The 17,587-nt window shown below is 41.1% G+C and overlaps 1 protein-coding gene across 3 annotated transcripts in view; it reads right to left on the bottom strand.

Moving 5' to 3' along the window:
• SEC23B (SEC23 homolog B, COPII coat complex component) overlaps positions 1–14,723 on the bottom strand; it is a 46,654-nt gene extending 31,931 nt beyond the window's left edge. Inside the window, exons 1-11 of one of the 3 annotated variants that reach the window (XM_039256535.1) lie at positions 14,602–14,723; positions 14,364–14,524; positions 13,947–14,123; positions 11,828–12,062; positions 10,352–10,409; positions 7,122–7,208; positions 4,531–4,767; positions 4,341–4,426; positions 2,743–2,887; positions 2,152–2,310; positions 1,674–1,789 (exon numbers count right to left, since the gene is read on the bottom strand). In XM_039256535.1, coding sequence (XP_039112466.1) covers positions 1,674–1,789; positions 2,152–2,310; positions 2,743–2,887; positions 4,341–4,426; positions 4,531–4,767; positions 7,122–7,208; positions 10,352–10,409; positions 11,828–12,048 — 1,109 coding nt within the window. In that variant the 5' untranslated portion in view covers positions 12,049–12,062; positions 13,947–14,123; positions 14,364–14,524; positions 14,602–14,723. The remainder of the gene's footprint in view (positions 1–1,673; positions 1,790–2,151; positions 2,311–2,742; positions 2,888–4,340; positions 4,427–4,530; positions 4,768–7,121; positions 7,209–10,351; positions 10,410–11,827; positions 12,063–13,946; positions 14,124–14,363; positions 14,525–14,601) is intronic. The other 2 variants (XM_039256536.1, XM_039256534.1) reach the window with 2 other exon arrangements.
• Between the last annotated feature and the right edge of the window lie 2,864 nt (positions 14,724–17,587).

Raw genomic sequence — 17,587 nt, 5'->3', positions numbered from 1 at the left:
TGGCCTTTGTGATTTGTGGGGGGCATTCTCATGGGAAGACGCATATCTTCCTTTGACCCCTCCTCCCTGCTGCTGTAACACAGTGAGAGCCCAGTTACTATTCTGAAGTGCAGGCAGCACATAAAGGTGGTAGAACAGCATAGGAAGGGCCTCAGCCCCAGTGATAATGAAACCAACTGCCTACTTCCAGTGTCTACCTCTGGTGCACTCACACAAACCTAATTCTTACTTACACCAACCCTCTATAACATACCTGCCAGGTTATCACTCTATTAGACTTGAACTCCTCCAGCATCGGGAGGTCAAGCCCTCCACAGGCAGTCCATTCCAGGCATGGATAGTGCTAACTGTTAATACAGTCAGTCTTCATACTGGGTGAAATTCTATTTCCCAGCAGCTCCCAACACTGGTTCTAGTTTTCCCCTTTCGTCACATATGGAACAAACATATCTGATGCCCTCTACATAGAAGAGGCCTTCGATTGTTCAATATAGATCTTACACCCCATCTGTCTTCAGTGGTATCTTTTCTAGATCCTTTAATCACTCACCTTATGACACAGTTCCAAGTACTCTCCACCACTCTCCACAGGAGATACACACGCATACACACACACACACACACATACACACACACACACACACTCTGGCATATAAACTCAGGGATGTTCACAAATGCAGTAAAGCTTTTCCATGGATATTTTAAGATAAGAACTCTTGGATGATACTGGTAGGAATTCATCCTACTAAATGTGGCTCACTGGTATAGCTATGTCAGTGTCATTTGGGACTTTGGTCACCTAACAAATCTGCTGTTCTCTGGGACAGCTTCAGGTGACTTGAGTTCAACCTTCTACACACTCCTTCGTTATTCAGTGAGGACCAGCAGTATCGCCTGGGAGCTTGTTAGAAATGCAGAATCTCAGGAACATGCCGTAGGTCTATGCCAGTACTTCTCAGACTGTTCTGAGCAAATCACCTGGGAGCTTATTCAAATGCAGGTTTTGATACAAAAGGTCTAAGGTGAGACTCGAGATGCTAGATTTCTTGTAGGCTCTCATGTGAGGCTGACGGTGGCTGTGTTCAACCATACTCTGAGCACTAAGGGTCCATAACGTGGTTCTTAAACTCTCCTCACATTAGAAACACCCAGGGGAGTTTAAGAAATGCTGATGCCTGGGTCATACCCCATGCTTATACATCAGAATCTCTGTGGGACAAGACTTAAAGCAAGAGTAGTTTTTAAAGTTCCCAGGTGATTCTAGTGTGCAGCCAGTTTCAGATCTATGTTGCACATCGGCAGTTCAGGCTTTCTATGCACCAGAGTCCCCTGGTGAGCATGTAAAAGCTGACTGCTGGGCTGCAGCCTCACAGTCTGATTCAGGAAATCTGGGGTGAGACCTGAGGAGATGCACTTCTACTCAGTCCCCGGGAGCCTTGAAGGTTGCTGGTGAGGCCCCATCACACTCTGAAAACTGTGCCCTACACTGTCATGCACCCTCCAGACTGAGCATGTGCTCTGTGTTGGTTATGCTCCCTCCACTGACACCACAGCCTGGAACTTCCTGAAAGCTTATCTTGGTCAGCCATGCACATTCCAATGGTTCCACCACTCACTTCTCTTTCGTTAAAACACACACACTCGCCTTTCCCAGGTGTTTGTCGTCAACATACCCAGTAAGATTTGCACAACACTTCATCTCTAGAAGTCCCGTCTGATCAAGGGCACAAGCGTAAATATCAATGCAGTGACCATTTGTAGCAGTTCGGTTGGCAAGCATCTCATAGTGCTGTGAAGAGAGAAAAATTATCTTTAGGAAACAGCAGTATTTTCACTAGGTATGCCTTACTGTACCAAAGGGATGTAACCAAACTTAAGAATATGGACATAGTTGTCTTTATAACATCCATATTAAATCAAACATATAGTTTTCAATCTCAAAATGCTTTTAGCAGTTTTAAGACCATCCATTCTAAGTAAGGACTCAGAACTATGGCAATAATTTAACAACAGCCAAGATCTAGAAGTTATCTCAGCAAGAGCAACTTGCTGACCACAAAGCATGGTCACAGCAAAGTTGCTGTCACTCCAGAGCAACCTAAACCCAGTACTAGGTTACTAGAATTACAGCCTGTGTTCAAGAGTACCTACCTTGGTCGCCTTTTTCATGAAACGTGCATTATCTTTCTCAATATCATGCCAGGAACGAATAGGAACCTTTAATTCATCTCCAACTACCATGCCAGGCCCTTGGGTAGGGGGACCTCCAGTGAACAACATAATCCTGGCTCCCGTGTTTGGAAAAGTGCCCTAAGACAGTAAATGGCAGTATTTTAGAAACATACAACCCACCTCAAGTATGCTTCCATTTCTCTAAAGAATACTCCAAACAGTTCTGATCAGCTGAATACCGTTGATAGTACAAAATAACACAATGACACAATCACACAAATGACAATCTGCATGTCTTCCAACCTAAGGGCTTCGTAAACTTTTTTTTTAATTCACTGTGAGCATTTGCCATTGTCCTAATAGCCTTGTGTTTCTCATGAAAACTTCTGATATTTTCAAAACATCACGAGGTTCCTTCACTGTGGATAATAATAATGACCGAAGTGCTTTCTGATAAATTAACCCAGTCAGTTGACTTAGGTTACAACTGATTTTCAAACAAGGTTAGCAAACACAACTTGTGAGAGCAAGCTTGTATGGTTTGAGGCGCCCCGGTAAATTCTGAGTTACCTCCAAAAGGCCAACGGCAATGGACAAAGCAACACCAGTGGATCGCAAAGGTCTCTTCCCCTGAGTCACAGGCCATGGGTCCCTCTGCAGCTCCCCAAGGAGATCAGTGAGGTTCATGTCAATCTTTTGAACGGGCTGCAGAAATCTGTATGATTTTCAAAAGGCAGGTCAATCCTGATTTAATAAGTACTCTGGGTTTTACCCCTCAGTGACACACAATCACGGCTCTGCAAAATAATTACTCACAGTAGAAAAAACTTACAATTTTGCCCCTTTAAAAAAATTTTTTTAATGTTTTATTTATTTCTGGGAGAGAGAGAGAGAGAGACAGACAGACAGACAGACAGAGAGACAGACAGCATGAGCAGGGGAGGGTCAGAGAGAGAGGGAGACACAGAATCCGAAGCAGGCTCCATGCTCTGAGCTGTCAGCACAGAGCTTGACGCGGGACTCGAACCCACAAACCGTGAGATCATGACCTGAGCTGAAGTCAGACTCTTAACCAACTAAGCCACCCAGGTGCCCCGTAAAACTTGCAATTTTGTTTCTTCAAAGCAGTTTTAGCCAGGAAAATAATTTAAAACTGAACGTACAGCAATTTATATACATAAATTTATGTATTTACATAATAAATTATAAATATATGTAGTATTAAAAAAAGGATTTAAATAGGAACAAATTTTAATTAAATTCTAAGCAGCAAAGAAATGCTAAAGACAGGTCTAATGTAAATTCAATCCATGCAAAGTTCATGTATATGGACCACCTTCATCATTCTTAAGATCCACTTTATTCAAGTTTATTTATTTTGAGAGAGAGAAAATGTGTGTGCACCTTCAGGGGAGGGGCAGAGAAACAGGGACAGAGAGAATCCCAAGCAGGCTCCATGCTGTCAACGCAGAGCCCAACGCGCGGCTCAATACCATGAACCATGAGATGACCTGAGCCAAAACGGGGAGTCAGATGCTCAACTGACTGAGCCACCCAGGTGCACCTAAAGATCCACTTTCACATGATTCTCAAGTACTTCCCTTGAGATTTAAGAGTAAATACAGAGAGAAGCACTGGGTTTCTTATCATAGTAAATGGTTGTTCCCAACACGTCAGCCAATGAATTTTATCATGTTTGCTGACTGTTGCCAGCCCTAGGCAGCCCAGGCAGTCAACGAGCTGAGAAAAATAAGTGCCTAGTCCCAGGTTTGCTTGAGGACACCCCACAGAAGCCTTTTCTGTTTTATTTAAAACTCAAAAGAGGACAACAGCCTTGAGCAAGAGAAGGGGAAGGCTTGAGTACAGTGGTCTCAAAACCTCTGTAATGATACAACACTAAGAGGAAAAATATTCTGAGCAAATCTACCACATACATATGTATGTGTATGTATGTATTTGTACACACACAATTCAGTTATTAGTTTGAAATATATACCAATGTGTTATACAAGTCGTTAAATATTAAATATTGATTAGGTTTAATCATTTAGGTTTTTTTTGGTCTAAAAACAATAAAACAGAAGTTTTAACATTTTTCTTCTCTCCCTTCAGCGGATTGCCCTGCATGCCCATTACTGTGTATGCAACATTCTATGTGGGTAACTCACCTGCTTGAAACGAAAGGGTGCTCCTGTGGTTGACCAGGTCTTGCTTGCTGCAACGGCATGGCAGGCTTGGTGAGGCCCAGCATATCCTACAAAACCCAAAAAGACTCATTTTCCACAACACTAGTGTGAATGACCAATTACTTTTTAAGACATCTCCTTGCTCCTGCCTGTGCACAAACAAGGCACAAACCTGTATTTGCTTTGCGGTTAAATCCTTGGTCCCTCGGAAGACATAACTTTTGGAGATTCCTTCACAGCTGAGTTCATGAACTTGCACCATCCTCCCAAACGTGATCAAACCCACCAGAGCATCTGGAGGAAGGAGGCTCAAGGACATTTGCAGGGATTCTTTGAGTGCTTGAAGGTCATCTTCTTCCAGGCATGTGTCAACCACATACAGGAAGATCAGAGGGGAGGGAGCACCTCGCTTTATGCAAAGAAACACAGCATGATGATCAGTATACAGACAGACATAACCAGCTCTTTTCCAAGCAAATCAGATATGTAAATAACAAATCTTGTCTATATTTACTGTCAGGAAATATGAACATCCAATTAACTTCTACTCACTTCATTAAATGACAGGTTCTATTAAAACAAACTAAATGTAAAAACTATTTGTATCCAACAATTTATTCTACGTATTTTTCAAATGTTTTATTTTTGAGAGCGCATGAGCAAGGGACAGGCAGAGATAGAGGGACAAAGGATCTGAAGTGGGTCTGACACAGGGCCCAAACCCACGAACCGTGAGATTATGACCTGAGCCAAAGTCAGACACTCAACTGACTGAGCCACCCAGGTGCCCCTCTACATTTCTTTTTCTTTCTTTTTTTAATGTTTTTATTCATTTCTAGGAGAGAGAGAGAGACAGCGTGAGCAGGGGAGGGTCAGAGAGAGAGGGAGTCACAGACTGAAACAGGCTCCAGGCTCTGAGCTGGCAGTCAGCACAGAGCCCAACGCGGGGCTCGAACCCACGAACTGCGAGATCATGACCTAAGCGAAAGTCGGACGCTTAACCGACTAAGCCACCCAGGCGCCCCTGCCCCTCTACATTTCTGAATGCCTTCCATGCGCCAGACACTGTTCCAGGGCCTGGGATATATCAGGGAACCAAAAGAACAAAGATCGCTGCCTACCTTAGGAGCTGATTTTCTGGATGGAGGGAGTAAGGGGATGCCAGGAGTAGAGGTGGGCGGCAGGTTCCAGTATTACATAAGAGGTCAGAGAAGCCTCAATAAGAAAGTAACATTAGAGCAAAAACCCAGAGGAGAGGGAAGCAGCAATAAAGACATAGGAGAAAGAGAATTCCAGCCTCGAGCAAAGGCCCATTGGCAGGAGCATGTCCAACGAAAGTCATGAGGCCCATGTGGCTCAACGAGGACACTAAAACAAGCTGAGGTCTGTATAGGGCTGGTCCACAAAGAGCTTTGAAGAGTGTCTCTTACTTAGGGTGAAAGGGAGTCATTTTCACCACTGGAGGTTTCTAAACACAGAAGTAACATGACATATTTTTAAAGAGTTACTCTGGCTTTTGGGTTTAGAATAAACTAGAAGTGGGAAAGGGTAAAATTAGGAAGAAGGTTAAGAGACTGCCCAGTAATTCAAGAAAGAAAAGAAAGAGGTGATAGTTGGCCCAGGAAAAAAGTGATGGGGACGCCAGTCAGAGTGGCTAAAATGAGCAAATCAGAGAACTCTAGATGCTGGCGAGGATGTGGAGAAACAGGCACCCCCCTACACTGTTGGTGGGAATGTAAACTGGTACAGCCCCTCTGGAAAACAGTGTGGAGGTTCCTCAGGAAACTAACAACAGAACTCTCCTATGACCCAGCAATAGCATTGCTAGGAATTTACCCAAGGGATACAGAAATGCTGATGCATAGGAGCACGTGTACCCCAATGTTCATAGCGGCACTCTCCACAATAGCTAAAACATGGAAAGAGCCTAAGTGTCCATCAACAGACGAATGGATCAAGAAGATGTGGTTTATCTATACCATGGAATACTACATGGCAATGAGAAACAATGAAATCTGGCCATGTGTAGCAACATGGATGGACCTTGAGGGTGTTATGCTGAGCAAAATAAGTCAGGCAGAGAAGGACAAATACCATATGTTTGCACATATAGGAGGATTAGGAGGAACTTAACTGAGGAACAAGGGGGAGAAGAAGGGGGGAAATGGTGGGGGAGAGGGAGAGAGGCAAACCATGAGAGACTCTTGAAGGCTGACAAAAACTGAGGACTGATGGATGTGGGGGGGTGGTGGGATGGGCATGGAGGAGGACACTTGTGGGGATGAGTACTGGGTGTTATGTGGAAACTAATTTGATAATAAACTATTTGTAAAAAAAAATTAAATTTAAAAAAATTAAAAAAAAAAAAAGTGGTGGGGAGAAAGAAGTGATTGGACTGTGGCCAGATTCTGAATATAGACCCAGGGGGATTTCCTAGTGGACTGGATATGGAATGTACAAGAAAGACAAGTCAAGGATGAACCTAAGGTTTTTATGCTTGACTACAAGATGGAGTACCCTCAAAGGAGCGGGAGATAGCTGTGAAGGACAAGCACTGAACTCAACCAGTGACCCCCTTTCTAGCCTTCTACCAAGACTGTAAGTAAGTCCAATGCATGCACACACATTATAACCAAGTGTTCAGGATCCAGCTGCCCTCATTACTTTAAATTGCCCAGAAAGGTAAGGGACACAGAAGATAAAGTGTCTCAAGAGAAACTCAATATTTAACACAACTCATTAAATGTATAACAGAAAAGTTACCTGTATCACATACTCAATTGTAGAAAACTGGGGCATCAATTCAGCAGGCTGATTCACCTCAGATATGCCTGTATAAGCAGGAGGAAACTGAAGAGAAGAAAACGAAGCAATGTTTTATTAGGACTCAAAGATATTTACTTTATACCTTTTTTTTCCATTTATAAAAAGAGGTAATGTCCATGAATTAATTCTGAAAGTGTAAATTATAGACGATGTAACTAAAATACAAAAATCAAACTTTTAAATCAAAACCCTGCCTTACATTTATATCCCATTGTAATTTTTTAAAATGTAGTTTGAGGGTACGTTGCAGCTTCACAATGATTAAAAAAGGCACTATTAAAAAACATATTTTAAGCACTGCCCTGCAAATTAAGGGCAGAGATTTTAGCTGCCTCATTAATAATTTATGTGGAAGGCCATGCTTCACCAGAGGGCGGTGCCCTTGCAGCCCCCTGCATTCTCCAAGGCCAGAACCTAGGAGTGTGACTGGGCTTCTCTCTTTAAACCCTTTTGGAAAGTGACTGGTGAACTAAGCAGGAGATGGAGTGAGGAATGCTGAATACTGATGTACTGTCCACCAGTAGTTCAAGACATATTGGCCTGGGACTCTAGTCTCTAGGGAAAATGCCTTCCAGAGAAGTGCCACTGGAAATAGAAATGAACCCTCAAGCAACTTGCTAAGGACCACCCTAGAGCTGCCTCTTCATTTTCCCTCATCCTTCTTTTCATGATGCCTTACAACATGAAGCTTCTATCACTGCCCTTTGGAGAGGCAAATCTCTGTATTCAAAATTTGGAGACAAACCTTTTGCTCCACATTTCAAAAGAGGACAGAGAACCTGGGGAGAATTCAGAGAAAAAGGATCCAAATGACAGAAGCGATAGACTGTTGCTATGTGTAGAGTACGGTTCTACAGAAAAAGAACGTAAAAGACGGCAAGCATATGAAACAGAAATTGTAAATGAAATTTTAAGGAAATATATAAGGAAGCTGTAAAATCATTTTTCTTCAAAGTTAAAAGTCATAATTTGGGAAATAGATTTAAATTAGGAAAAATTTCATTTATACAGGAAAATATCTGATGAACCTTGAAAGTTATAAAATAGTTTTAACCAACAACAAAACAAAGAGAAGCTAGAAAATAACAATTCTTATAAACAAGAGGAGCCCTATGCAAATGAGGCATTAAATAAAGAGCTGTGATTGAAACCAAAAAAACTTATATGGAAGACTAATGCTTTTATTTGGATTTATTATTTTAGCTGTTATCAATAAAATAATACATGTCCATTATAGAAAAACTGGCAAATACAAGAAAATATAAGAAAACAGAAAAGGGAGCACTTGGCTGGCTCAGTTGGAAGAGCATGCAATTCTTGATTTTGGAATCAAGAGTTCAAGCCCTAAATTGGGTGCAGAGATTACTAAAAATAAAAATAATAATAATAATAATAAACTTAAAAAGAAAAAAGAGAAAACAGGAAGGAAAAAAACCCTTTATGTTCCTACCAACTAGAGACAGCTAGAGTCAACATGTAGGTGTCTTTCTTTCCAGACTTTTTCTACTTAAGCACAGATGATCTCATCCTGTATATCCAATTTTGCAACCTGCTGCTTATGCTTGACATTATATCACAGGCATTTCATCTTTAAAATTTTCTGCAAACACCTGAAACTCATAGCCTGTAAACTGATGTTTTACCCAGTTTTTTAAATTATGATAAAGCATATATAACTTTTATCACATTAATCTTTGGTCAGTGTATAGTTCAGTGGTCTTAAGTATTCATCACCACCATCTACCTCCAGAACTCTTTTTATCTTGCAAAACTGAAACTCTGAACCTATAAACATTTCCTCATTATGTCCTCCCCCAGATGTTCTAATATTAATCCCTCACTAGATTTATGATTAGCAAATATTTTTGCCCATTCTGTGGACTACATTTTTACTCCGCTGACACTGTCTTTTGATGTCTTAGAATTTTCACTATAACTATATTAAACACAGACCTCAATTTTGAATGTCTTTAAGAGTTGCACATACTCCTGAATCTCTCATGGAGGTAAATTTTAAATGGTATCTGCTCATAATTTCCAAGCCTATACTTAGTACACTGATTGGTCTATTTATCACTGGACTTACTTTAAGATGTATCAAAGAATGAGATTATTAACTGTAATTATGATTAAATATATGAATAAACAAATGCCACGTTATCAATATCTTAAGATCTACTAAACCACTGTATACTATACTGGAAATAATTAAGTTTTTCTAAAAGCTTTATTGAAATATATATACCATAAAATTCACTCTTTTAAATGTATAATTTGGTGATTTTTTTTTTTTTTTAATTTTTTATTTCTAGGAGAGAGAGAGAGAGACAGCGTGAGCAGGGGAGGGTCAGAGAGAGAGGGAGTCACAGACCGAAACAGGCTCCAGGCTCTGAGCTGGCAGTCAGCACAGAGCCCGACGCAGGGCTCGAACCCACGAATCACGAGATCATGACCCGAGCGAAAGTCGGATGCTTAACCGACTAAGCCACCCAGGCACCCCTAATTTGGTGATTTTTTAAAAAAATTTATTTGGAGAGAGAACGTGTACACATGAGCAGGGGAGGGGCAGAGAGACAGGGAGAGATAGAATCCCAAGTAGGCTTCTCACTGTCAGCACAGAGCTTGACGTGGGGCTTGAACTCATGAACTGTGAGATCATGACCTGAGCTGAGATCAAGAGTTGGACATTTAACCGACTGAGCCACCAGGTACCCTAGTAGTTTAAAAAAATTTTTTTTTAATTTCAAAATTTTTAAATCAAGAAATGCTCAACATTGGTACTTGGACCCTGAAAGTTATAAAGATAAAAAATGAAAATTCAGTATTGTACACACTACGCAATTAGAATAAACTGAAGTCAAATGAAATATACACAAGATATGTTTTCTTAGGATAACATATTCACTGTCTACAGAGAACATTAAAAAGGGGAATTTTATGTCTCTTCCACAGCAAATGATAAAAACCCACATAATGTAACTAAGTCACCATTCAACAGAAAAATCACAAATGTTCAGGTTTCAATTACGCTTAACAAAAGCTATCGCCTTGACGTCAGCAGAAATTGATGACTACCCAGACAGACACAAATTCAACCTTCCTTAATTATTTTCAGAGTAGTTCAACTAAAATGAAACACAGAAAGACACTTTAAAAAATTCACATACCTGATTTCTTTGGAAACAGAAATTACAGGCCCAAAGTTTTGCTCGATAATCGACCTGACTGTGAGAAAGATAAATATTACAGCTAGGTACCATTTTCATTTTTAATGTGGAAAAAAGCATTCAAATGTAATCTTCAAGTTCAATAAATCACACAGATATGTTTCCGTGTATGAGCATGAATGGATAGAGGGATGGAAAATGTCTGCTGCAGTTAAGAGTTGTGGCTGTTAAGTACACCAAACATTTCCTTCAAACAGCAGCACTGAAGAGTTAGTAAGTAAATCTTCTTTTCTCTTTTCTAAGTCCCTCGACAATATTTAAAATGTCATGATTTTACATAAGTTACAGGTTATTCCCTTTCATCATGGTATCTTAACATAATTTGTATGATTTTTCTAGCACTTTTTTAGTTGAGATATGTGAAACTTTGAAATGTCAACACTAAATGTCACTGCCTTTCACCTCACCTAGCTCACTTGAAGAAACGTTGGGAGGCATGCTTCCTAGAATTGGCTAAGAGAATGCTTCAGTTGGTTTTTTTCTCCCTTTCTGCATTTAGAAAATTAGCAATGCCTATCTCTTTGAAGGAAGAGTAGCAGCATCTTACACATGGGTATGATAAGTAAAAGGAAAGGGAATGATGTAAAAAATGTTCCCTCATAGGAGTCTTGTTTATTCCCTCATATAAAAGTTTTACCTTTTAAAGAGTATTTCTGATACTCTTCACCTGTTTAAAAATTCTTTCAAATAATGCCTACATTTCAGAGAAATATCATAGGTCACCATCTCAGGTACAAAAATTACACTTAACAATCATTAAGAGTTATAATTTCTTCAGCCTGTTACTTCTTACCATACAGCATCACCATACCAGGTAAGAGAAAACTGTCAAGAGCTTTCTAATTTTGTTTTTGAAAATGCTTTAAAAGGCACCAATATAACCTATCGTTAAGCCAAAAACAAAGTGCAATCAGAAAAAAAAAAAAATAAAGTTAATTCCAAATCCTTTCCCTTGACTTCTACCTCATTCCTGTAAGTTCTAATTTTATCTCAAATATTATGCCAGGGAGACTTATACTTCTACAAGCACTCTTTCTTTGTATATACATATATATATATATATATATATATATATATATATATACACATATATATATATTTTTTTTATTTTATTTTATTTAAATCCTAGTTAACATAGAGTATAAGAATGGTTTCAGAAGAATTTAGTGACTCATCACTTACATATAAATAACACCCAGTGCCTACCACGAGTGCCCTCCTAAATGCCCATCCCCTATTTAGCCCATCCCCCAACCCTAGACTTCTACAAACATTCATCACCTCAGAATCTTATCACCTACTACTAATCCCAAATTTGAGGACTTGCCCAAATGGAATCAGTTTTGTGGGAATCGCATAAAAGTCATAATTTTTACTGTATTCTTCCTTTTTATTAGTTTTAAAAAGAATTCATACCAAAGTGGATTGAGAATGGCTTTGCAGGTTGGCCGGCTACAAAGCACAGGTTCGTACTGTACTGGAGGCAGATCTGGACGTTCTTTCAAAGGAGTGAGGAGACAAGCCAGGGGAACAACCATTCTCGTAGCCTCGAGGCGGCTGGAAGGCCACACGTTCCAACTAAAGCGCACACCATCCCGCTCTTCATTCTGCTGAATGAACTCCAAATATGTTGCCATAGTCTAAAAAGAAACTATAGATAAGATATAGATAAGGCTTTAATTTTATGTGAAATTCTCAACTTCAAAAAAGAAGACAGTCACCCAACGATGTTCTTTAAACACTTAGTCTAAAAGAACTGGTCACTGTAGGATGACATCTCCCTTCCCTTTGAGTCCCAGAAGTCAATTAACCTCACAGTTATCTTTGCCTACTATTCCTTTGTCAACTCTCCTCTCTAGCACTTACGAGAAAAGATGCTGGGAGTTTACAATCATTTGATCATTTCCAAGCTTAATGTAAAACCTCCTCTTAGGTCATGCAACATCGCAACCAAGCGAATTCTCAATTCCCTTTCCCCAAGAGTCAGTCTCAAACCCTGTTTCAGCATCCAGCTACCTTCCTTCCTGATCCCCTCCCTTTCATGCTTTATTAAAGCAAACACTGTATTAAATTTTACTCTCCAAGTGATCTTGTTTTTGTGCCCTTTCCCCTCCTCTCTTTGTTAACTGTGGAGACAAGAATTGGATGCTGATGTGTGAATTCAGTTCATAATGAGAACCACCACCAGGTCTGAGCCATAATATTTCTATTTGAGATCACCAAAATTATAATGCTAAGTTTGCTGTCATGCTGAGCGAGTCCTTCACCAGGACTTCTTCCTCACTATGTTTGCTTAGGCTCATGCCTTGAAAAATTTTGGTTGATAAAAATAACCATTTAGACTAAGTTTTTCAAGCCAAGACAATGCCAACTCCATTGAGTGTTTCATACATCCTGTTTAAATCCTAAAGTCTAGGTTAAGGCTAACACATATCTCAGCCACTAGGGTTCAAGGGAACCTAGCTTCAAGGGAACAAGCCCCTCAAGAAAAATGGAAAAATAGGCAAATTAAAGAATCTACACTAGGGGAACCTGGGAGGTTCCGTTGGTTACGCATCTGACTTCAGCTCAGGTCATGATCTCACAGCTCGTGGGTTTGAGCTCTGAGTCAGGTTCTGAGCTGATAGCTTAGAGCCTGGAGCCTGCTTTGAATTCTGTGTCTCCCTCTCTCTCTCAAAAATAAACATTAAAAAAAAAATAAAGAATCTACATTAATAGTGGCCTCTAGTGCTCACTTCCTGAGGTGCTCAATCATAAATGTCTCCATGTTATTATGAGAAGTGCCATACTATAAATAATATGGGCTAAGGGAACAATTTTTCGCGTGGGGGGGGGCAGAGGGAGTAAGGGAGAGAGAGAACTTTTTTTTTTAAGGTTTATTATTTATTTTAGAGAAAGAGAATGAGAGAGCACATGCAGGGGAAGGGCAGAGAGACAGGGAGACAGAGGATCCAAAGGGGGCTCTGCACTGACAGCAGAGAGCCCAATGTAGGGCTTGAACTCACAAACCAGGAGATCAAGACCCAAACCAAAGTCGGATGCTTAACAGTTAAGCCACCCCGGTGCCCCGAGAGACACAGACTCTTAAGCAGGCTCAATCTCATAACTGTGAGACCACAACCTGAGACGAAATCAACAGTGGAATGCTTAACCGACTGAGCCACCCAGGAAATGATTTTATATGGCTAGAAAAGCAAATGAAGGAATTAGCCCTCTACACACAACCCAGACCCCAACACTTATAAATGTTTGCTCTAACTGAAACTCTAAGGCATCTACTTCTTATTTTTGGCAAAGGCCGGAAACTGAAGCACCCTTTACACAGGAGGCCCTTCTGCAGCTACAAAGTGGCAAAGGGATAGCTCAGGTGGGAATAAAAGCAAGTTCTAATATCACAATTCTCAGCAAGTTTCATTCACTGACTGTTACCAGTTCAAAACAGTTCATTAATGAAGATACTGGCTCCATCCAATATCCCCAGGGAGCTACATATTAAAACCTGCTCTTTCCGTTTCCCACTGTCTCTTTCCCTTACCTCTTCTAGAATACGGATTCTTAAACCTCGGCACAAAACCAACGGGGCACTTCATAGCGTCAGTAAATCTTCTGAAGTTGTATGCAAAATTGTGTGCATGAGCGAAAATGCATTTTTCTAGGGCGGTCGATCTATGGCTCACATCATATTCTCAAAGGGGAAGAGGTTCTCAAGAGGCTAATAGTTGAATGAATGAGTTGGTGAAGGAGTGAATTAAACGAACTTTAAAAGTTCTGTAGGAGTATCTGTCAAACACACACCCACCCCAAAAACTGAACCGATCATCCCATCAAAGCGTCGACACGGTAGCGCCAAGTTTAAGCAAAGCGTAATGCTTCAAGCGCAGTCTGTAGACCCGGGTCCCAGTTCCAGCTGTCCCGAGGCAGAAGTCACTCACCCCATTTCAAGTTACTCAACTGTAAAAATAAACCTGAATCCTTCCGCACCCCGCGATTCCGAGGGTTCCCGAGCCGGCTGGCCGCACCGCCTGACGAGGAACGCGTCACTCTCAGCGGACCCCTGGGTCACTGAGTCCCCAAGTTCCTCTGCCCGCCGAGCCGTCGAGAAAAGGCTTCGCCCTAGGAGCAATCCATTCGGTCCCTACAGATACTCTAGTCCATGCCCTCGGCCACCCATCACACGCGCTCCCACTCACCTGGCAGAAGCCGTTCGCCCAGCCGCGTTCGCACCCACAGTTGCTAGAGCCCCGCTCCGGCTCCCACCGCCAAGTCCAGCTCAGCTCTCAGCCGACTGGTTAGCGCCCCTGTGCGTCACGCCACGGCGCCGTCCTCGGGCCAATCAAAGGGGGCCTCTCCCCGCGGAGGAGCGGAAGCAAGACTCTCAGTGAAGCCGCGCCGCCATCTTGGAATAGGGCAAGTCCGTGATGCCTCAGGCTTTCAAACCACCGCTCCTCAGATCCTAAGTTCCTCCACGTTCACCTCTAAACGTTTGTGCTTCAGAAAACTCAGGAGGCTGCCGGACTGTTTCCTAAGTGCAGCCGGCACGCCTCAGGGGTTCGCCCTGATCCAACATGAGTTCCGCCCGCCTCACTAGAAAGTCCCTCTCATCGCCTTAGTTACCGGGAAGCGAGAATGATGACGTGTAGCACCGGAAAAAGGAGGGGCGCCTTGCGGAGCAAGCTGAAGCTTGCCGGAAAAGGTCTCAGCGGGGCAAGGACCAGGGCGGGGAGGAGGGAGCGTTGGGCCGTCCGCTCTGGATTTGGGAATTCAACAGGTACAGAAATACTTTATTATGTTAACTACCATTATGTTACTGCTCGCTGTGTTGGCCTCGCGTTCTCTTCAGGGGCTGACACTAGCGGACAGTTACTCTCTGCATGTCTAGTCCATATTCAAGCATCTTAGGAGGCTAAGAAAACTCATATAGAACACAACTTTCTACAGCCACCACAGCCGTTATACACCTTTTTCCAAGAGACGAAAATGAGCACATTTATTAATGTGACCTCGAGATACAGCCTCTCTATATTTTAAAAAAAGAAGCAAAGCTATATAAACTTAAAATGATGCTTAGAATGTATCTAGACCTCCAAGATGTATCATTCATTAGCTCAACGTAGTACGAAATGTTAAGTTACAGAGCACAAACTAGTTTTAAGGCGATATATTATGAAACATACTCCTAATATAAGAAGTTTGTCAAGTAATTCACTTTTGTTGAACAAATTTAGACGATTTTCATCTTCCTAAAACATGTCAGAATAAGATTAGGTTATTTCATCATTAAGCGAATAAATTTAGGCAGTTTGCATTAATCTCTCAGTAAGGAAACAAACTCAATTAAAATATATACACGTTTGTATTATAGTTTACTCTGAGAAAAGAGCTGTGTGTGGTTTTTGTTAACCAAACATTAGAAGAATATCATTTACCAAAGACTTGCTTTAGTTATTTGACCCTGCCCTCTTTCTTTTTTTTTCTTTTATTTATTTATTTATTTTACAAATAGTTTATTGTCAAATTAGTTTCCACATAACACTCAGTGCTCATCCCCACAAGTGCCCTCCTCTATGCCCATCCCTCCTCCCCCCCCCCACATCCATCAGTCCTCAGTTTTTGTCAGCATTCAAGAGTCTCTCATGGTTTGCCTCTCTCCCTTTCCCCCACCATTTCCGCCCTTCTTCTCCCCCTTGTTCCTCCGTCAAGTTCCTCCTAATCCTCCTATACGTGCAAACATATGATATTTGTCCTTCTCTGCCTGACTTATTTCGCTCAGCATAACACCCTCAAGGTCCATCCATGTTGCTACACATGACCCTGCCCTCTTTCTATACTAGAAATTTCTAAGAAGGAAAAAAATCTTAAAAAAAATCTTTAAAAAAAAAAATCTTACACATTTAAAGTATTCGAAGTTTAATTTCTTTATTTTCTGGGAGTTTTAGGAATATTTGATTTATGCAAATATGTATTTATCTCAATAAGCCAATCAGAACAGAGCTCCTATTTGTTTATTTAATTTTAGAGAGAGATGGTGAGTAGGAAGAAGGTAGAGGGGCAGAGGGAGAGAATCCCAAGCAGGCTCCACACTCATCATGGAGCCTGACTCAGGCTCAATCCCACAGCCCTGGGATCACAAATAGAGCCAAAATCAAGTCGAATGCTCGACTGAGATACCCAGGCATCCCAGAACAGAGCTCCTTTAAGACACTTACTAATCTGGGGTGTTTGGGTGGCTCGGTTGGGCATCCAACTCTTGATTTTGGCGGGGGTCATGATCTCAGGGTTCCTGGCTTCAAGCCCTATCCTGCTGACCACTCTGTGTAGGGCTCAGCCCTGTTAGTGTGGAGCCTGCTTGGGATTCTCTCTGCCCCTCCCCTGCTCGCACTCTCTCTCTTTCTATCTTAAAATAAAGAAATAAACATAAAATATGTTTTAATTAAAAAATAGAGACGTATTACTCTAATTGTTTAAAGGTCTTCAAGCTTGGTAAGCATTTCAAACTCCACAATTTGTGAAGGCTTTTCTTGGTTACAGCCATAAAGACACAGAGATGCATAGACACAAAGAAAGTATACAGCTTTGATTCTACAACTTTTATCACAGGTCAGAAGTGAACACAGAAACACAAAAACTCACTCGATCAGATATCATAAAGCCATTTTTCTTCCCATTCGGCATGAAAATCTTTACTGATTTGAACTCAGATTAAAAAAAGCAAACAAAAAAGACCAACTAGATTCTCTGTCCTCTCTTTTCCAAAAGAAAATATATCTCTATCAATTAGCTTAGTGAGACCACCAAATGGTTAGAATATAAAGCCAAGTTTCTAATCACTGTTGCCACCAATGAGGAGAAACATATCAGCTGTAGATGTGTCAGAAACAAAACCAAAAATACAGAATCATTAAAGAAAAAACCTAGAGAAACAGAGTCAGTACATTGTTGTATGATTGTCGCTTGAATATTCACTCTTCACTCTGGGAACCAAAAGCAAAATATGCCTGGGCTTAATTAAGCACCCCAGGAAGTAATCTTCAGGAACATGATTTACCTCATTGTTTCAGGTGAATCTATTGGGATTCTGGTGAAACCGTCAAAATTGTTAAAGTCTCAAAAAGGTAAAATTCTGGCCCTCATACCAATGTAAAATGAGAATATGTCAAAAACTCATTTATTAATGAG

The sequence above is a fragment of the Hyaena hyaena genome, unplaced genomic scaffold (genome assembly GCF_003009895.1).
Source record: "Hyaena hyaena isolate Hyena2069 unplaced genomic scaffold, ASM300989v1 scaffold_579, whole genome shotgun sequence".
Taxonomy (NCBI): Eukaryota; Metazoa; Chordata; class Mammalia; order Carnivora; family Hyaenidae; genus Hyaena; species Hyaena hyaena.
Note: the sequence above shows the minus strand (reverse complement) of the source record. Positions and strands in the feature narration are given on the sequence as shown.